The sequence below is a fragment of the Delphinapterus leucas genome, chromosome 1, assembly GCF_059928025.1.
Source record: "Delphinapterus leucas isolate spDelLeu-1000000601 "Yukka" chromosome 1, BTC_Dleu_Yukka2, whole genome shotgun sequence".
NCBI classification, from domain to species: domain Eukaryota; kingdom Metazoa; phylum Chordata; class Mammalia; order Artiodactyla; family Monodontidae; genus Delphinapterus; species Delphinapterus leucas.
In genome coordinates this window covers 38,926,882-38,948,491 of record NC_143129.1, presented here as the reverse complement: position 1 = coordinate 38,948,491, position 21,610 = coordinate 38,926,882, and the positions used below count along the sequence as shown (strand labels likewise).

Sequence of the window (21,610 nt, the reverse complement as noted above, 5' to 3'; positions counted from 1 at the left end):
GGTACTCAAGGGAGTATTGTTTGCGGGGTCCATTTCTCCACCCTAAAAACAAAAACCATCAGGAGAGGTACTTGAAATCTACCTGGGGACCCCGCCTGGAGGTAAAGTGGGGGTGTGAACTGGCACCCACGATTGTGGAGTGAGGACTGCAGACCACTTCCTCTTGCCAGTGCTCAGGAGAGGGAAACAGGGGAAGTGGCGCCTGATGCTCTTATCCAGGGCCTCCGGCCTCCTGCCTCCTTGGGCCCAAAAGCACCACCCTGGCTGGAAAGCTGAGAGGCACAGCAGAGCTCTGCAGGGGAGCGGGTTTGACCAAAGCGCTAGAAGCAAGCTGGGCTGCCTGCCAGAGAATCCCTGCCTCTACCACTCTGAGAAGTCAGTTCTCAGCAGGAAAGAAAATCCAGGGCCTGGGAAAGGAGTGTTTCTGGGCAGGGCATCTTGACCCCCAGGCGGGCAGAGGCAGAGTTGCCAGGGGACAGGGCCTTGCTGGTTCTTCCTCTCAGGGACCTGAGATAGCAAGTCTGTGCCAACTTGGAACTGCTGTGCTGGACGGCCAGGCTTGCTGGAGGGAAATAGGAGTTCTGCTAATTTGTTAATCTACCTAGGATGTTTCTCAAGAAAGCAGGATTCACAATGTAAAGGGAGGAGATGTTATTCCCTCCTTAACAAGGGTGAGGGCAAATCAAGACATCAGATATTAGAGGTTATCATCAAGGGACATCCCAATAAATCTAATGAAGGCCAAAATGGCGTCAACACAACAAGAACAGTCTCGCTAAAAGCACCCCATCTGAGGTTAGTCAGGGAATCTGTCAGCTCTATCTTCAAAATATATCCAAGTTTCCCTCACTTCTCATTTTCCACAGCTCCCATCCTGGTCTGAGTCACGGTCGTCTCTCGCCTGGACCACTGCGGTCTGTCTAACTGGCCTGCTGCTTCCACCCTTGCCTTTCTGCTCTCAGTCTCTTCTCTTTCCAGAATGATCTCTTACAGCCCAACCCATGACACTCATCTACCCAGAATCCTCTGGTACCTTTTATTTGGAATGAAACTGGATACAGAAGACATTACAATGGCCTATAAGCCAAGCCCCCTTTATGAGCCCCCAGCACCCCACCCCTTAACTCCTACCATTTTCCCCTTGTTCACTGAGATGCCATCAAGCTAGCCTTCCTGCCATTCTCTGCATGCACTAGACACGTTTCTTTTTCAGGGCCCCTGCACACGTTTCCTTTCTCAGATTCCTCTTCACTAGGTAGGGCTCATCCTTTCACCTCCTTCAGGTCTTTGCACAAACGCCACCTTCCTCGTGAGGCCCACCCTGACCCCCGTATTTAACACAGACTTTTCTGCCCCTAGCACGTTTGATCCCCTTATCCTGCTTAACTGTTTCCCTCTACAGGTCTTCTCTCAGAACAGATTATATACTTATCCTACGTTTGTCTACCCCCCTCCACAAGGGCAGGATTTTTGTCTTTCTTCCTTAGGTCTAGAACAGTGCTGGACACATAGTATGCACACAAATTTATTGAATGAACTGCATGAATGAGTAATAAATAAGATTGTGAACATTGAAGCGATTACAATTGTGCCAGATGCTTCACCAGGCACATTTGTGTCTTCTCACTGAAACACTGCAAAGCCCTATGTAGTAGCTGCTATTAACCCCACCTCACATATAAGCAAACTATGGCCTGGAGAGGTTTTCTAACTACTCAAGTAAGTACGCGGCAGTCTATACCGCTCTACAGGAAGCAGCTGGATGCCAACCTACACACAGTGGGGCTGGGGTGTGGAGGCAGCTGCACTCAGCTGAGGCTTCATTCTGGCGTGACTAACTTGTCCTAGTTTGTCTAGGGCTTTCCAGGTTTTAGCACTGGAGCTCCTGCCTCCTGGGACGGCCCCTCAGCCCCAGGCAAACAGGGATGGTTGGTCACCCATCCTCCTTTATTTACCTCAGGGCAGGCCCACATGCTGCTTTTCTCTACACCTCTAGGCAAATCAGTCCAGTTCCCACTCTTTATTTACAACCGGGGTGAATTAGTCCCATCTTTTCCCGTCCTCAGGGATGGTAACACCAGGTCTGTCAGAGTCTAATCTATGAATTTTGTATTCAATAAAAGGTTCATTACTGGCTTTTTTTGGACCAAAGCAAATGAAACAAGACAGGCTATGGAAAACAAAAAAGGTCAGGCCTTGCTCTCACCTAGATGCCCTCAAAGTCACACATTTACTTCCTTTTTGCCATTTTCTCTCCTCTCTCTGCTCCACCTTAAGTCACCCTACGCTTTTACAATAGCTACCTTAAGAAGTCAAGTGGCTGCCCAAGTTCCCAGCATGCCCTGTGGCAGGGAGGGGCAGTTTGGGGCTGTCAGCCTAGTAGCCTTGGGAATCCTCTCTGACATGTGGCATGGCACAGGAAAGCCATGTGGGACTGGGAGCTCAGCCAATCCCCAATTTTGGGCTTTCCATTCCCATTCTTCCTGCCCCCAAGAGGCTCTCAGGCCTTGATCTCAGCAGCTGTGATTTCACATAAATACTTGTCCAGCCCAGGAGGGGGTTTTAGTCCCTTATCTCCACAGTTGCTTCTAAAATATACCGCTTCCCGAAGAGGGGAAGGAAGACTTGGCAGGGAGAAAATGCTGGAAACACTGGAAAAGGGTTTCCCCTAAAAATACATCAAGAAAATGAGAAGAAACCTTGTCCCCAAGAACATAAGAGAGAAAATCCTACCCAAATCGGGAATACATCTGGCCCGAAGAACCAGACTTAACACATGAGCTAGGAGAGGTGACAAGAATGTCAGTCTGTGAAGTCATTGCCCCCACCCCACGCTGAGGAATTACACAGCCCTGCTCAGGCTGGCGGGAGACGGAATAAGCAGCAGTGGAAAATCTGTGTCTGCTATGAGCCTGTGCGGGGACCCAGGGCTTGGGAGGAGAAGCAGAGGCCCAGCCCTCAGTGGCCTGGCTCCAGCAGGGAAGGACCAGGGCCAGCTTCCCTAGGAGGCCGAGGACTGTTGGCAGAGGCACCCCTTATCAGAGCCAGCCCAGGCCCAGAAAGGGTGGGGCTAGGTTAGACATCATGAGGGACTTCCCAGCTGTCTGAGTTATGATACCTTGCCAATGGGACAGCAGAATCTTCTCCTACAAAAATAGTATAAGGGAGAGGTTTCTCTGGGTTGATTTGAAGGCAATCCTATTTGGTATATAAGAACAGACAACAGAATACCTTTCAAGTCCTACCTTAAAAACCCTGGATTAGGGGGCAAGAGGGAAGAGCAGGCTAAAATCAACATAAGGACTGACAGGCTTCAGCCAGCTACTGCTGCTAACCCATTGCCACTCCTCCGAGGATTCAGAGCAGTTTCCCTGCTTCTGCATCTCTAGCTTAACACACCCACAGCTTGGAGATGTGCTCTGTACCTGCTGGCCTTCCAGCCCCCAGAGAGAAGGCAGTCTCCCTAAGGTCACAACAAGAGGGTGATGGACTTAGAGAAGAATGCCCCTTTCTCACTCGCAATCCTAAAGCCCTGCCCTAGGTGGACAGCTTCCTCAGGGAATGTCTCCCCCTATCTGGCCCTCTGCTGTATGCCTTTTGTGAACACTCCAACTCTGGCACGGAGAAGAGACAGCTCCCCAGAGCGCCCTCCTCACCCTCTGCTCGGCCGCCCTCTCCCACGCTGCATGCACACACTCCCCTCCGGTGTCACACCCCCCAGTACTCATACCTCAGAGCTAAATACAAAGAGCGAAAGCTCCACTTCCAAGGGTGGATGCAACATCTGCCTCAGCCAAGGAGGGGATGCTATCTTTCTTCCTTCCCCTAGCTGATGGTTCAGTGCAAGGCAATGACAAGAAGGTTTAAAGCAAAACAAAACTTTTTGTTTCGGGCAAGGAGGAGCTGGATAGAAAAAATTCACAGAGCCTGGGGCTGGCCTGGGAAAGAGCAGGCCCATAGCTGTCACGCATGGTTGGCCTAATTCAGCCCTAGGCATATAACTCAAACCAGACAGGGAACTCCCAGGATGCAACGTGGAATTCCCTGAAGGGGGAGGAGGGACTAAGGGAGGGCACTTTTTCTCTCCTGTCTTTCTCAATCATCTACCATCCCACTGTTGATGCTGCTTCCCCCAGGTTTTGTGAAAACCTTTCCCACCCCTCTGCCAAGTACTAAATATTTCACAGCTACTCACATCACAGTGTAGCTGCTCTCTGGCTGTTTGAGCTGGTTTGCCCATCTCTACCCCTTCTCCTCCCTCTAAGATATTCTTTTGGCATGAGTCTCTGTCATACCTTAAACTTAGTATGTCTGCCCAAAGTGTGATGGGCAGAGAGGACCACAGATTGTTATTCTCAGCAGTCATGCTCACATGAATTGTTTTTAGAATAATTTATTTGGCATCTTCCAGGTGATGGCTATGGGGCAGAGGGCATGAGGAAAGAGAGGTAGCTTGACTATACTTCTAAGTTGAAATTGATGGACTCCTAAAAGTGGATTTTCTAAAACAGACTATAAGCCCTACAGATAGGGAGGAAAATCTCAGAGAAGCCAGTTGCCCATCTTCTTCTCATATCCGTTCCATCCCATATCCACTTGCCCATTTCTTTACATCCCCTGCAACATCAACATTCTCTAAAGCAGTGGTCTCTAAATGGGGGGCATGCATTCATCCGTTAGAGCGTGGGAAAGGTACTGGAACTTTTTGTATTACTTCATCCATTTCTATTTCTTGTAGATCCTACTATGTAAATAATATTAGTGTTAGAAGTACTGTAGGTGAACATTTATTGGGGCTACGTGTGCAATTTTCTTTCAGATTGACAATGCTACTGGAAATTTCAATCTCCTACACTGAGGAAGAGCCCAATCCCAGTATGTCTCAGCTTATGGGAAAATGGATAGTTCTTGGTAGAACATGCCACTAACCTCAAAAGGCATGGCAACAGGAACATAGCTAAGCCCCAGAGACTTTAAGGTGGCAGGAGATATTAACCTAAATCCTGCAGTTAATGAACCAAAATCAAAGTTTGCACTGTCTTAAAACAGATTCTTTCCCCCTCCTGCTGTTTACTCCGCAAAGAATCTCAGCTCCCAAAACCTAGTAGGTGCTCAGTTATTAGGCAAGGCAAAGATGCTTGCATCTTATGCCAGGAACATTTACTAAGTGGTAGCAATGACCACAGAGCATGGCCAGGCCAGAGCTTCCCTAGGCAATCACACGATGGAGGAGTCCTACCTCTGACTCCTAGGTCCCCTTTTCCTTCCCTACAATCCCCTCAGCTTAGGTCCCTGTATTGTGTGCTCCCATAATACCATCATAGCACTATGACAATATTTCTGAAATTGCCTTAATTTTTGTGTATCCTCTTATTGCCTGTAAGCTTTATGGAAGCAAGAACTGTCCCTGTCGTGTTCACCATTTTGTCCCCAGCACCTGCTGGACATTAAATATTTGTTTAATGTGGTTGAAAAGAAATTAGAAACCCTCTGTATCCCACTGTCACACCCTCAACTCTGCAGAGGCGGAAAGGAATAGCAGGGTACAGAGGGAACATGAGACAGAAATTCCCACCAACATTCTTCTAGATTCAAATTCAACATAAATAGTCTTTAGCCTTCCGAAAGAAGTCCACAGGTAATGACTCATTGTTTAGTCAAGGCTCCCCTTCTCTGCCCTTTCTCATCTGGGCCCAGACCTCCCCACCAACCGTTGGCCTAGCTCCTCCTCAGAAAACATCATTCTTCCTCCTAAAAAGGGTAACACAGCTGAGGACCAATGTGGAAAAGTTCTATGGAGAAGAAGAATTCATACAACTTTCTATCTAGACCAGAGAATCTCTCAACTAGGATCCTCTCTGCTTCCTGCACACAAAGGGAGACTGAGACTAAGGAAAAATACCTCTTCTTTCTTCCCCTTAAGCCACGGGTAATTCTCATTCCAGATTCACAAAGGTTTCTCTTGCTCTTGGAAGCCAGGAGATGGCATGGAAAACTGATCAGAAGATAAAAGGCTATCTTCTAGGGGGTAGCACCCAAAATGCTCAGCTCTCTGGGGATTGGAGAGATTGGCTGGGGCTGGGATGTAATGGGGAAAGAAGAGGCAATAGAAAGAGGGGGGATAAAGAAATTGGAATGAGGAAAGAAGCAAGCAAACTTAAACAGATTCCATTGGCGCGAAACGCTCAGGTTTTCCCTACTGATAAACCTCAGGCAACACAACCACCACTTATCCAGGAACTAGGGCCTCACCTCTGCCTCTTTGCCTTTCTTTAACATGGCCATGAAGGCTGAACTCTTTAGTGGCTTAGATAAAAGCATGTGTCGTCTTTCACGTCTCCCCCACCCCTTTTTGTTTCCCCAACTTTCCTTCCCTTTTTTGCTCACACTCAGCCTTGTGTCTGGTCGTTGCTGAATGCCATGGAGGCTGAGCACCTCCACGTCATCTCGAATGTAACCAACTCTTGGCTACTGGGGCATCTCCTCTTGTTCCAGCTAGCCATTGTACTCAAGGAACGCAAGCCAATATTAAACTCACATTAGCATTGGGCCACTGTTAGACATTTTATCAGGCATTGGAATACAAAACAAATTGTAAAATTATCTGTGATTCTGAGATTCTCCATATTGCTGCTCTAGCCAAAGGGGCAGGAGAACATTAATGGACTGTGAATCAGAAAACATGAATTATTCCATCGAGTTCTACCCTGTGGTAAGACTTTAGGCAAGTCATTTAAACCTTTTGGTCTGTTATGAGCAAGAGCGAGCGAGTGAGACAATTAAAAAAACATGTTAGTGTTTGAAATGTTATAAACTCCAAGTTCCATAAGACCCCTTAGTAGCTATGGTTTAAAATAATCTACCGGGCTTCCCTGGTGGCGCAGTGGTTGAGAGTCCGCCTGCCGATGCAGGGGACATGGGTTTGTGCCCCAGTCCGGGAAGATCCCACATGCCGTGGAGCCTGCGCGTCCGGAGCCTGTGCTCCGCAACGGGAGAGGCCACAGCAGTGAGAGGCCCGCATACCGCAAATAAATAAATAAATAAATAAATAAATAAAAACAATCTACCAATCTATACTAAAGATACTATCAATCCAACAGAAAATAAAGGGGAAGAGTCATATTCTACGAACCAATCTCCCCTATCTTACTTCACCTTGGTTTCCAATCAGCAGAATTCTAACACCAGGAAAATTTCTTTATTCTTATTATTAGCATGCAGGGGCCTCGCACAGCTATGCTAGGCTGTCAGGCACCTCAGAGCAGTCTTTTGTGAACAGGCTGTTTTTTTATGGCACCTAGATATTGATGCTCTTTTCTCAGCCTGTCCAACCAAACCGCTCAGCACCATCCCTGTCTGGGGAGAGACTCCTGTGTCATAGCTCTTCCGAGTCTCCTTTTCCTATCCCTTTACTCTTCTCACATATGAGGGGGTCATTGTTGGCACTGGGGGCTAGAAATTACTCATGGAAAAGTTATTTTCTGACACCCTGCCTCCCCAGCTCCAGGACCAGCCCTATGGGTAAGTCGTAATATTGAAATAAATCAGGATACATATTTGTGATCTAAGGAAGCAGGAGAATGGCAGTGGACAACTGTGACAATGGTAGGGGTACTGGGATATAAGCATGGCCAGGGTTTGTAACAACAGGGGCACCTGACATCAGAAGGGTGACTTTCAACTACAGGTCTGAAACCAGGACTGGGAAAGAATCTAAGCATTTGATATCTGATGTTGAGATTAAAGTACAATATATATGCTGGCCTTTGGGAATGGAAGCTCTCTGGGAATCAGGAAGTTAACAATAACAGCTATGAGAAAGGGTTTGGAAAATCGGGAGGAAAGTGTGGACCCTGCTCTTAGGAGTTTCTTAGGTTCCAGCTTATTTGGACTTCTGAGTTTCACTTTGTGAGAGAAACAACTGACCCAAGGGATAAGAACAGAAGAGGAAGGGAAAAAGAAAGATCCTGCTTAAATTCTGATGAATGTTTCGAAAGTATTGCAGTATCTCAGTTAAACATAATAGGAATACCCTCTCTTTAAGGTCAATGCTACTGTGAAAGTGGCAGAATAAAGAAATCTAGCTGACAAGAAGTAGGCATTATCCAAAGGGCAGTCATTAGATACTAAACAGAAGGCCTTTGCTAAGCCACATGAAAGCAACTAAGCACTGCCATCTTAACCAGGCTTTTTGACATCAACAGGTGAATGGAGAAAATGGACAGTGGTTGCATGTAGACTGCAGCAGCCTCTCCAGATGTAAAAACACATTGCACTCCATAGGCACTCATATTCTGGCAAATATCTTCAGACACGTGGACTCCACTTTAATGTGAGACGACTAATTTACTGAACACCCATTATAAGTGTAGGCATTGTATACAACATTACATTATTTAATTCCAATAACTCTGCAGCCTAGGTACTAACATCATTTTCAAAGAAGAAAATGATGTTTATTTAGGGAGGCTGAGCAAACTGTTCAATGCTATTCAGCTAGTAAATGGTAGAAGTAATTTTTTTTTTTTTTTGCGGCACGCGGGCCTCTCACTGTTGTGGCCTCTCCTGTTGCAGAGCACAGGCTCCGGAGGCGCAGGCTCAGCAGCCATGGCTCACGGACCCAGCCGCTCCGCGGCATGTGGGATCTTCCCGGACCGGGGCACGAACCCGTGTCCCCTGCATTGGCAGGTGGACTCTCAACCACTGCGCCACCAGGGAAGCCCAGAGGTAATATTTGAACTTAGAGCCTATGAGATAAGAAACTGAATTCTAGAAGTACAGAGAACGTGTAGGGCAGCTCTCTTTGATTGCAAAAAATAAAATAAAATAAAAAGACACGGGCAATGTACAGATATCTAGATAAAAATCTCTTCCTTTTTTTAATCCTAGAGAGTCTGGATTCCAAGTCACTAACATAACATTGGCTAGGGGTCAAAACTTCTTAGAATTGGCAAGAAGTATGATGTGGCCTCCAAGGAAGGGTCAGAAATGGTATACCTCAAGAGGCTGAAGGCATCTAAAGGACAAGATCTTTGCTCTATCTCAAGATACTCAACCATGGCCTGCCTGACTGATAGGACCAAGCAAGGACCTGTAACAGATGCTGAAACCAGGCAAAGGAGAAAATAAGATTCCTCTGGTACTCTTTCCATTTCAATGAGGCAAAATTACCATGGCTCACTGGGCAACTGGGCTGAGCCAGGTAAGCATGAAGCTGGATTTTTCATTTTCTTTTCTGGTACACGGGCCTCTCACTGCTGTGGCCTCTCCCGTTGTGGAGCACAGGCTCCGGACGCGCAGGCTCAGCGGCCATGGCTCACGGGCCCAGCCGCTCTGCGGCATGTGGGATCCTCCCAGACCAGGGCATGAACCCGTGTCCCCTGCATCGGCAGGCAGACTCTCAACCACTGCGCCACCAGGGAAGCCCTCATTTTCTTTTAAGAATAGATTAAGAACAACTATACTAAAAGTGCATAGGACAGGGTTGAAAAAGTCATCAATAATTCCCTGAAACAAAACAGAGTAATCCAAAGATATGGTGGGTACAACTCTCTACATTATGACTTACCATTCCGTTTGTAACTGTGTACCATAGAGAAGTGCTACATTAGGTAGATGGACTCACCCACTTTTCTTCATATTACACTGTAAGATCAGTGTGGGGAAGAATTATATCTTCAACCTCTGCAATCAAAGACTGATACAGAATAAGGGACTTGATTACGGATAAAAGCATCTCTAACATAAACATTTATAAAATAGAGATCTTCTGCCTTCTGTACATTGGTACAGAAAAAGGAGGAAAGAATGATCTTCAGAGAATACCACAGTCACTCAACATCATCTCTGGGAAAGAAATGACATTTCTCTCCATAGCCGCACCTCCTTTCAGCGCTTCAGATCCTATACTTTACCCACCAGACACAGATATACCAGCAAGGTCTCCAGAAATGTTCCTTCTCTAGAAGTTGGGAAAATAATATATTTTAACACTAGCCACCTTCCTCCAACTCCCCACCCCTGGTACGGCCTTTACCTTCCACCGGGTTGGTTTTCAGTCTACTGCAGAGATTCATTACTCCTCCATAGTGGACATTGATCTGGTTTATTGCATCAGTTGAACGCAGCTCCATGAGCTTCCTCAGGTCCATTACTGTGCAGCCAAATTCCCCTTCATGGCTCTCAATTATCGAGTTGGCTGGCAAGGCGTGCTCTGTTGGGTTTGTCATTTTGCCTGATGTTACCAAGCCCCTCAACCAGAGAAAATGTGAAATTTCCCTTCCACTGATCAGGGTCTCTTGCCTCTCTGCCTCACTTCTTCTTACTTTTTGCTTCACTGGGAGCCCAGATGGGAAATAGATCGACTATATCTTGTGCAATAAGCTTCAGAGTAGCAACCCGTAGCCCAGATCCTTTTCTGGGTATGAAGCTTGGCAGCAGGAGGAGGAAGAGGACGGGGGAACTGAGTGGAACTGGACCACGCGTCACGATGACTGGTGTCCCCAGGTGGTGATGGAAGTGGTTGTCCAGGGTAGGTAGGTTCCTAGCTTAGACCAACTTGCACAGATGGAGGTGTAAACAGGATGTGCATGTTACCATGGAGGCAACCTTAGCAACAACCAGCGACTGCGGTGGTAGAGAGGTGGCAGGAGGAGGAGGAAGAGGAGGGTTCCCTGGATACCGATGACAACAGGATCTCTGGAATAAAGATTCAAAGATAGACAAAAAGAAACAATTAGAGCAGCATGGAGATCCAGCATCTGGAAGGGCAAGAGGTACTCATTCTAGCACAGGGTTTAGGTGACAGTTGATGTCTGAGCTGAACTGATAGCTGAGGCCCCTTCCTCCCTGGGAGGCCCCAGCAGCCTGTAGGCTCCAAAATTTTTAGATACACCCCAGTCTTCATACCTCACCTCTTCCAAACCACGTAACACAAATCCTACAACTTCAGAAAATTGGAAATAAAAGGTTATGACCTCTAATTGTTCTAATGCACTCCCTGTCTATTTGAGGGACCTGCTATAGAATCTTTTAGTCTGACCTTACTTCTAAGAGGTGAGAAGAGGTCAGAAAAGGAGTCCAGACCAGAGTGATCTGGAGGGTGGCCTGCCAGTCTGCCACCCTCCCCCATACCTTGCACCCCCCCCTACTCCTAACACACACATTTACAAACCAGGAGGACAACCTGGTAGAAGATGCCCAGTCCTCTGCAGCCCCTCAGAATACTCAGCCTGATGCTGTATAGAAATTCCTCAGGATGCCACAGGTGTCAGTAGATCAGGAGCTAAGCCCCCCACTGCTCCAAAAAGCTTTTGGGGGGAAAGGATGAGTAAAATGCTCTGTCAGTAGGCGATACAGGGTGGAACCTTTTTACATAAAGGGGACAGAAGGACCTCTGAGGAGGAAAGATAGCGAGTTTGAAGCCTATGAGTGTTAAAGTTCCTCTGGGGTGGCAGGAACACGACAGCTACTGATTCAGTTAGAGCCTAGGGCCACAACAAGGTGAGTAGGGGAGCAAAGTTAGTCTGCGTGTGAGTGACACCAGAGGGTCTCAAACCAGCATTTCTCCCCTCAGGAAGGCATGTGTTACCTCTTACACGTGCTCACTAGGGAGAGAGGGTCAGGAGTATGTACAGGTGAGAACAGGGAGGATGAAGGTGAAAAGTCTTATCCTGAGCCCCGTTCTCAGCGTCAGAAAGGGGCTGCTGTGAGGACTGCCACACATCGGCTATTTAAATGTGAAGGGGCTCTTCCTGAACACAGCACCCAAACGCTGGGGGCCCAGCCCCTCTCTAACAAATGGATGACATCCTTGCTTCTAGAAGGTGAACGAAGGAGCACAAGGACCATCAGATAAGGACTTGACTCTTTTATCAATTAATTTTCCAGAAATCACATGTGGCCAAAGTTCTTGCTAATTGTAATCAATCCTGTCCTTGGCAGGTTCCACTGGGATGGAGGTGGTTAAACCCCTCCCTCTCCCAGTCTGCCCTCTGCCTCTTCCTTCTAGTATAAAATTTTTAGAGCTACTCTGACTTACAAAGGGTTACGCAAGCAGGGTTTTTTGTTTTGTTGTTGTTGCTATTGTTTTTTAAACATCATATTCCCTTTCTTTTTAGATGTCATCAGAGAATCCTGGGGAACAAGGAGGTCTGGAGAGGACCTGAGGCAGAGTGTCAAACTCCCTTCAATCATACTGGCATAGGCATAGGCAGTGCCACAGACTTTTCTCTCCAGTTCACCTTCTTCTCCAAGTCTGGAAGCAGCGGGAAGGGCTATAGCAGCAGGAAGCCCAGCTGACCCTTAAGTTGAACCTTTAACCTTTCAAGAGGATGTTGAGGACAGTGCTGATTGACAGCTTAACTGGAAATCAGGAGATTTTACTATTTTTACTCTACCCACTGCCATGTTTGTTCTATGAAGGCAGAGATTTCTCACGTGTCTTCTTCACTGCTTTCTCTCCAGTGCCTAGATAAGCACCTGCACAGAGCGGGCATTCAGCTAATTCTTTTGGTTGAATAACCAGTAGTAGACTCAGAACCAGATTCACCATCTTCCCAGGTACCCCTCGGGCAAGTCACTTGGCCTTCTCAGTGCTCAGTTTTCTTAGCGCTCAGCTCCTCCCATCTTTATCTGGGGAAAGAATCAGCCCTACCTTTTCACACCATCCTAAGAAAGTGATAAAGGGAAGGGATTATAAATAGAAATAGTGCTTTGAAATCTTAGATGAAAGATGACCAGTGTCCAGTATAGGACACTCAAGTGATGAGAAAAAGCTTAATTTGATCTTAGTGAACTTTTTTTATCTAGCCCTTTAAGCAGAAGAGCAACAATTTCCACGTGCCCCTCCATCTTTCCTTGCCAGGGGGAACTCCCACACCCCCAAAAGAATGGAAAATTCCAAGGCAGCTTCATTAGCAGTAACCATTAGCTGGGTTATAACCATTTGCTATAACCACTAGGCAATGCGGCCTTGGATCTCCAGAGAAGTAGGGGCAGTCTGAAGAGATCAAAGAGGAGAGGTCCTTCCACTCACACAGACAACCAATGAGGAAAGGTCACTTAAGATTAGAACATATGGGACAAGCAGAAAAGAATGAGGTTTGCCTGCTTCAGGTTGCTCTAGAGACACACATGTAGGTCAAGCACTGAGCTGCTGGCACAAAGTCACAGGGACGGTGCCCGTTCGGGACCCTTTCTCAAGTTGGGCTCTCCACGAAAGTTCTTCCGGAATCCAGAGGCATAGCTGGTGCCGATACTCCTCTCTGAGCTCCTAGAATAAGAGCTCTCGGCAACGGCTGAGCTTGCCTAGCCCCTAACCTTATTAGGCAACTGGCAAAGAATAGTATGTAAATGCTCACACAGGCTCAGCCTCAGATGCAATGCTCAGATGCCAGGGAGGTACCACCTCTTGTCAGGTCAGGATTAGTCATTCGGCTCAGGGCCTCCTGGGTGAGGTATGTTCTCACTCCCCATTTCTAGCATTTTGCCAGCTTAATGATGATGGGATGGAAGAGCAAACTCTCATCCCTTCCTGCGGGGGCAAGAAATCATACTACTTATATGATCATTAAATCATTTTAATTTTTTTCCTCCTAAAGTTCTGTAACATCTGTTCTACACCTTGCAGTGACATGTAAAAGGACTGTCATATCAATTTTAGGCAGGACAGCTGTGACTCCCACCTTACAGATGGAGACGCTGAGGTCCAAAGACATAAAAAGTGATTTGTTCTTTGGCAAGTCAGTGGCCTTGACTGACTGGTCCTCTTTTTGTTATACCTTACTCCTTCCTTCAAGTCTGGACCTCCCCATTTTCTGACAAATATAAGTCCTTTAAAAAGTAGGCAGCTTTGGGATACAGAGAATACACATAACCACTTAGAGGAAATGCTGACTCTTACACTTGCTCTTTCTCTTTCAGAATCAACTACATCACATCCCAGGCAATGAGGGTGAAAGAGACCCCCTCCTGTTCCTACACATACCTGAGAAGCAGACCATCCTATATTTCCTGATGACTCAATATGCACCTAAGCTCCCTAGCAAGTTCTAAACTGAGGAGCCGCCAGAGACAAAAACCTCTTGCCTTAAGTCACCAAACCATAAACAACAGTCAGACACTGTTTCCTCCAATTTTGTCAAGAAATCCCTTACTCTTAACTTTCCTGGGGTACATCCCCAGGCTATGAGGAAAAAGGGTAACTCCCTATGTAGGGAGTAGGGTATTCTGAGAATCTGAAAGGAACCCACCCCCTGAATCTCCCCTGCCAAAGGCTCCTATTGAATCTGGTGTGATGCATGGGAAATGAAGTATGAATGGAAAGAGGAGAAAGGAAACAGGAGGGGCCAGGGGCCTAGGGCTTCAGGCTGGTGCAGCACTGCAGCCAGACTTGCCTGGAATAATAAGTAGCTATGCTCAACCCTGGCTTCCGGGCTGCAGGCAGGGGCTGTCCAGTGGAGCGGACTCTCATGCCCTGCCCTCTTCGCTGGGCTGGGAGCCTCTGCTCAGAAGTGAGTTGGTAGCACTCGGAGATGCTGTGTTTGGAGCGTCAGTGCCAAGGAGGGGAGACCTTGTGCGGGTGGGGAGGGGGGTGGCACAGGAGTAGGCTGGGCCCACCTTAGCATGCACCAAACTGAAATAAGAAACCTGCTTCAAGCCCACACTTCCCCAAGAGAAATCATGCATGTAAACTCACACACGTGCGCACACGCGGTGTAGTGTATGGGCGGCGGCCTAGCACAGCAGCTGATATGCAGCGGTTGGTCCATACACAGTAGTTAGTTATCATTACTCCACATATTGTTTCACTGAACCTTCACTAACAGCCCTATAAGGAGGGCACCCCATTTTATAGCAGGGAAATAGAGATTCAGAGAACCAGGATTTGTGTCTTAGTCTGAATCCAAAGCCACCCTGCCTCAAGTACAAGGACAATCCTGTAAGAAAAATGAAAAAAAAGCTACAGATTTACTTCCTACAGCTTGATCAGAAGGCCCACGAAAACCTATCTATCTGTCCCTGGCCCACAACCCCTGAAGCCTCTACAACACATCAGGGCAGGCGTAGGGGTAGAGCTACAGCTTGTGAGGGGCAGACACTCCCCACTCCATCCCCACCCCCACACATACGTATCCCCCCAGCCAGAATGCCCTTAGCTCTGGATTGGCATGATTCCAAGTATATCCAGTTCCCACCTAGAGACTGAAGGAGTGGGGCTGAGGGCTCCCTCCACTCCTCTTCTCACACCCAGGGCCTTGCAGCCTGTAGGGACTGAGGAGAGGCACAGAGAGCCCTGGCTCTAGATTCTCTCCCTCCTTTCTCCAGCGGGGGCAGTTCCTCGGCCATTACCTACAGTGTCTTAAGCTTCACTCCTTTTCTCGGCACTGTCGTACCTCTTAGAGGGGCTTTCAAGAAAGCTGGCAAGCACCTGAACATGGCAGGCTGCCCAGCGCGAAAACATCCCTGGTTGGCCCTTCTCTCTGAAAGTCTAGATTCTACACGAAGGCTGCTCTGCTCCCTCCTCATTACAGGCCCCTTATTCCCATAACCCAGAGTCTAGCCCACCCGCGCTAGTTCCCACCACTTGGGTGTAGCAGCCATCCTCATCGTGGTTCCAGGTTCTCTTTCCCTCCCCATGCCTGCCCTGCCCTAATTGCTCCCCTAATGCCTGCTGACTTGCACAGCAGACCTGCGCACATACCTTCCTTCAGTCTACTGAGGCCCTTTGGAGGCATATGGGAAGAAGGTCAGAGGCAAAGGATGTTGGCTAAAGATCAGGTGGTGGGCGGCACCACCTGTCTTCATCAGCAATAGCCATGCTGGTGCCAGGAAGCCAAGTGAGGGCTGAGGCACCAAACCACGCCTCTGTACTGACTACAGCATGGCACACTGTAGCCTGTGCTTCTGGTCCTGGTCTTGGAACTCGGTGCTAATTCTCAGCCAGCCCCTAGGATTTGGGTTCTGGTGGGTGCTCCCTTCCTAAACAGAAAACATCACTTGCTGGTTAGGAGGTGGTATACATGAGGGTCCCTCCCTTACCCTCCCCCTCCCCAAGTCTGCTACCCTGAGAATGTCTTCAACTCAGCAGCAGAAATGCAGTGCTAGAATCAAAGCGTCTATCTGGAGAAAATGTCTTGCCCTCAACCCCTGGGTCTCAGGGATCCAGAATTTCCCCTCCTCCTTAGAGCCACCTCGTACTTGACCGAACTAAGTCTATGCATACCCTGGATCCAGTCACCAAGTGGGTACATCTCCCAAAGAAATTCTCACACAGGTTCAGAAAAGGGCACGTGTAAGGACGTTCACTGGGGCGTTATTTGTGGTGACAGAGAGTTGAAGGCAACCTGGGATCCCCTCTCCCAGTGATGGCCAGGTAAAATATGTGAGCTAGATAAGAGGGGATATTATGCAACAGTTAGAAAGACAGGTCAGATATACACACAACAATGCTGCTATCTTAAAAATAGTGCTGGGCTTCCCTGGTGGCGCAGTGGTTGAGAGTCCGCCTGCCGATGCAGGGGACACGGGTTCGTGCCCCGGTCCGGGAAGATCCCACATGCCACTGAGCGGCTGGGCCCGTGAGCCATGGCCGCTGAGCCTGCGCGTCCGGAGCCTGTGCTCCGCAACAGGAGAGGCCACAACAGTGAGAGACCCGTGTACCGCAAAAAGAAAACAAAAACAAAACAACAAAAAAAATAGTGCTTAGTGGGCTTCCCTGGTGGCGCAGTGGTTGGGAGTCCGCCTGCCGATGCAGGGGACACGGGTTCGTGTCCCGGTCCGGGAAGATCCCACATGCCGCGGAGCGGCTGGGCCCGTGAGCCATGGCCGCTGAGCCTGCGCGTCCGGAGCCTGTGCTCCGCAACAGGAGAGGCCACAACAGTGAAAGGCCCGTGTACGAATTGTGAGCTAGATAAGAGGGGATATTATGCAAGTTAGAAAGACAGATCAGATATACACACAACAATACTGCTATCTTAAAAATAGTGCTTAGTGGGGGTAAAAAAGGTGCTTTAACAAAAGTTAAAAACACATGCATCTAAAGTGAAACTATACATTTTAAGGGATGTATTTAAACAAAAAGATACATATTAACACATGAGAATGCTGCTCCTAGGCAAGGAAGGGAAAAGACATGGGATATGGGGAAACAGTGAGCACAGGAAGGGCCCTGCATGGACCAACGATACTACTGGGCCGTGAATCCATAGTATGATTGACTCAATAGTCTGTACCTGAGGTCCGAACAAAATAAAACATACTGTGATGCTGAAGCCTGGAGGGGCTGTACTGTCTAAGATATGCTATGACAATGAGGACAAAACTTATCAGTTCTGGCCAGATGCCTTCAGAGGGCAGGGAGAAGGTCAGGCCCATAGATAGCACAGCCTTCTCTCAACAGTGATACCAAGAATTGACCCAAGGCTGATGACAGTCTCTTCCTGATCATCTGGCCTGTTGATCCGGCCCCTCTCAGAGACTCCAGGAACCATCAAGATGAAGACAGGAAGCTTCACAGCATGGGTTGGGAAACTGAAGCTGGCGTGTGTCTAGTGGGGCATTGTCACCCCCCTGCATTCATCCTAATAATAGCATCAATAGATCAAGATGAAAACGGGCAGTCCCTTGAGCCTAGAGCCATAGGGAATATACCCTCTTTTCCAAATATTATGAGTCATACTGGTCCGGGTCACCTCCGCGGACTCCTGTGACTCAAGGAGTGTTGAGGAAATGTTCACAGCAAGCTAGAGCTAAAAAAAAATGTAGAGGATGGAACAGCAACCTCCCCCTCCTTCAGCTGATTAAGGAGGACAAGAGGTGACTTCAGGTGGGAGCAACAGTGCCATCTAGGTCTGTTGTCTAATGAAAGGAGTGCTGGCCGGATTGTGGGAAATGCTCAGGATGTGGGTTAGAAGGGTACCTGCCTCTAACAGTAAGGTGCAGCTGCTCGAAACTGGGACGGTTAGAGGCAGACCCTTGGACAGCAGCATTCAAATATCCAGTACACACACTCTCCTGGGTAATACAGACTGCCTTTCTTGAGGCTGCTGCGGTGTTGCCACATTTTGGTCCCAAGGGAATCAAGGGGCTTTTTAGCAGCTGGGTTGGATCCTGTGTTATTTTTAGAAACAAATTTCAGCAGAATCACTGCCATGCTCGTGGAGGGGGGAGGAGGGCCAATCTCCCTTGATTACTGGAGTCAGTCAGGATCTCCCTGATCCCGGGCCTCAGGCCCTGGGGAGGCCTCCGGGTGAGAGGGAAGTTGCCTGGCCTCAGACTGAGGAAGCCACATGGCATCTACCTAAAAGAGACTGCCGGGGCAGCTGTCCCAGGGGCTCAGCAGGAGAGGAAGCAAAATAATGTTCCTGTGGGACCCAGACACTAGCCAGAGTGCCACACCCTGGACACTGTGCCTGCCGGCATCCCATCGCCTCTCCCAGTCCACGGCCGTCTTGCCGGTACAGCCTACAGAGAGCCAGCCCCCCCCCCCCCCCCCCCCCCGCTGCCTCTTCCAGGCTCTCTCAGCCCAGCTACTTCCCGGAATTCCTAGGCGAATGGACAAGGGCTCCATGCTGAGAGGATGGAGTTCACCAGGAAAGAGAGCCAGGAGCATTCCCGAATAGCTGTCGCCCAGCTTCACTCTTCCTTCTTCACACAGGAGGTACTAAGTCAGTTCTGGTCTTTAGAAAGTGGGCAGACCATACTCTCTTGCACTTCTGTTGTGCCTTGGAGCAGTGATCCTGAAACTTGACTGAGCATCAGGACTCCCAGGAGGGCTCCCAGAGCTGCTGGTTCAGGAAGTCTGGGGTGGGGCCTGGGAATGTGCATTTATAACAAGCTCCCTAACAAGAGGATGCTGATGCTGGTCCGGGTACCACACTTGAGAACGACGCCGAGTTTACAACGTCGTGAGAATCTCCAGCAACACCAGGCTAAAGCACTTTGAGAGCCTCGATTGGGGGCCCAGTCCCGACATTGTCCTCAGATCCAGCCTGACAGGGGAGGCACAGGAGGCTCTTGTCACGTCTCACCCTCCTTTAGTCCTTCCAGAATGTTGATCTCTGCTTCCATTCATCTTGGGGCAGCCCCCTTTCCCAGAGAGACCCATGATCCTCCCAAGGAAAGCTCCTCTCCCGTGAGTCCTTGAGAAAATAGACTTGAGAGGACCTCTCTGAACAGGCTGCAACTGAAGCCAAGATTTATTCAGAAAGTTAAAACAAGATACCTGGTGAGGTTCAGAGGAAAACCCAGGCCCCTTTCGGGTTCTGGTGCAGCTAAGCACCCTTTGCACTCCTGTTTCCTACTCGGCAGGAGATGAGAGACGGTGTGGTACCCAGGGGCGGGGGAAACACGGACACAAAAGACACCCACCACTCACTTCAGGCCCCCCAAATATTACTGCCCCCCAGCACATCTGAATCCCATGCTGCTTTTGCTCTGTCATTTCCCACGGCCCCCGCAGAAGGGCTGGTCTGTGGCCCCTGCAGCACCTCTCGGGGTGGGGGGGTGCCTGCCCGCTGTGCTGAGGCCAAGGCAGCGGCACGGGTGCAGCTGACGAGCATCGGCAGCTGCTGTTTTCCAGTTGGGGCGCAGGCTGCTATAAACACTCGTCGAGGTTGCTATGGCAAAGTGAGTCTGCAGCCTGGCTATGGTGTAGCTATTTATGTGCCTGTAATGGCAGAGTGGTCTGTTTTCTATTATTTTACTTTTAAAGTTTTCCTTTCCCAACCCCCTAAAACAGCTTAAAAAAAAAATGTCAGCACAACTTTCTCAGGAACGAAAAGAGTATGGCCAGACTATAGAGCATGCGGTTTGAGCCAGCAGGGGGAACACCGAAGTGAGGAGTAGAGTAAGTAAGTTCCTTTAAAGAAGGGAATGTACGGCTTCTTGCCCCTACATGCCTCTGCCTCAGCTCATCAAGGAGAAAGGCCCAAACTCAGGGTTTTCTCACCTCTGCACCACTCACACTGAGAAGAGACAAAGGCGCTTTGTCCTCTTCCTTCCTGTCAAAGGCTGGCTCCAGCCAGCAGCATTCCTAGCATCCCCTTACTCCCTACCAGCCCCCACTGGCTGCCTGTAACATCAGGATGAAGATACGGAGACTTCCACCAGGGGTCGCGGGAAGAGAGCCTCAAAGCAAGCCCCACCCCCTACAACCTGGGTGCAGTGCCACCCAGCATGGAGCCTGGTCACTCCTGGCTGGAGGGCTGCCGGAAATGACCTCTGAGGTATCTCTGAAGAGACACATGTTTCCGCCACTTGTACAGAGAACTTTCATCCAATTCTCACTCCTCAGGGAGCTCTGGGGTGAAGGGATACTCCTGCACAACAAGATTCAAGGTTCTAATCAGGGTGGTGAGGACCTCTCACCAGCACCAAGGAGTCAGATGCTGAAGGATGACCAAAAGCGAGGTTGATTTATCCTTGGACACATATGTCTCCAGGGCACTAGGCACTTGGGAAAAGATTTTGGTAGAAATAGCGAGTACCTCCTGCCTCTGGCTACTGGATGGGGCACTATAGCCTCCTACCTTCTCCACTCGCCCAGTCAAACTTAGAGTAACAAATGAGAACAAAGAAATGGGCCATCAGGCATAGGCAGATCAAGTGGGGCAAGAGAGTGGAAGATTACCATGTGGTAATCTCACACACACACATATACACACCCACACACATACACAACTGAGCTGAAAGTGTGTGCTGACTGATAAATATGCCAGTCACCAAATGCTATCTAAGGAATAGAGAGACACCTTCCAGAAACAGCTGCTTGGAAATACAAAAGGTGCTGCAGGATTTTTACCATTCTTCTTTCTCCACCTTATTCCAGTTCCTTTTGGACTGTTATACACTCAGTAGGAGAAAAAACCCCACTGCCGATGGGCATATTAATCAGATTAAAAAATAAAGTTAGGGCAGTGTTAAGAAGAGCAAATCTCACAGACTGTTCAATTCTGTCCATCTCAGATTATAAGTGAATGTCTTGCAGATACCACTATGGCTCAGAAAGGCTATCAATGAGAACAGCCCCCAAGGGGAAGAGGGAGGAAGAAGCGGGAAGCTGCTGCCGATTCCACAAGGGAAGCGCCCTCCGCTGCCCCAGGAGAGGTCAAAGTCCTAACTGACAGCCGGGTGAGCTGATAAAACCTTGCTGGGAAAATCAGAACTTGGGACACAAATCGGTCTTGGCAGCACCTTGAGGTCAAAAGAGCAGAGCACACATGGTTTCTAGGCTTGTCAAACCAACCGTCACCAGCATCCCTCCCGTTGTTCCTGTAGGGTAGGAAGGGAGAAGGGAGGAGGTGAGGAAAGGGCCCAACACGGGGCACCGTCCTGGATTGTCGGGAGTAGGCTGATAGCATCATAGACACCAGTGTTTCTGTTCCTAAGTCTCAGGGTATTTACTCAGGCTGAGTGGCCGTTACTTGGGAATACATAAAAGACAAAGAAACAGACATGTCTCAGAACCCCCAAGGTAGAGTAAGCTTCCAAAAATCATGGTTAGAAAGAGCATCTATTCAAAAGAGCTCAGATTCACAGTGATGGACACAGGGCCCATTGTTGAAAGAAACAACGGGCAGGCAGAGAGGTGACTCAGCCCCAGCTGGTG

At 48.7% G+C, this 21,610-nt stretch overlaps 1 protein-coding gene across 4 annotated transcripts in view; it reads right to left on the bottom strand.

Annotated features, from left to right (window-relative positions):
- The window catches only part of ATP2B4 (ATPase plasma membrane Ca2+ transporting 4), a 93,264-nt gene that overhangs the window by 39,103 nt on the left and 32,551 nt on the right, over positions 1–21,610 (bottom strand). For all 4 annotated transcript variants that reach the window (XM_022593727.3, XM_089908223.1, XM_022593730.3 and 1 more), the window contains exon 2: positions 10,037–10,698. In XM_022593727.3, the coding sequence (XP_022449435.1) occupies positions 10,037–10,229 (193 nt within the window). In that variant the 5' untranslated portion in view covers positions 10,230–10,698. The remainder of the gene's footprint in view (positions 1–10,036; positions 10,699–21,610) is intronic.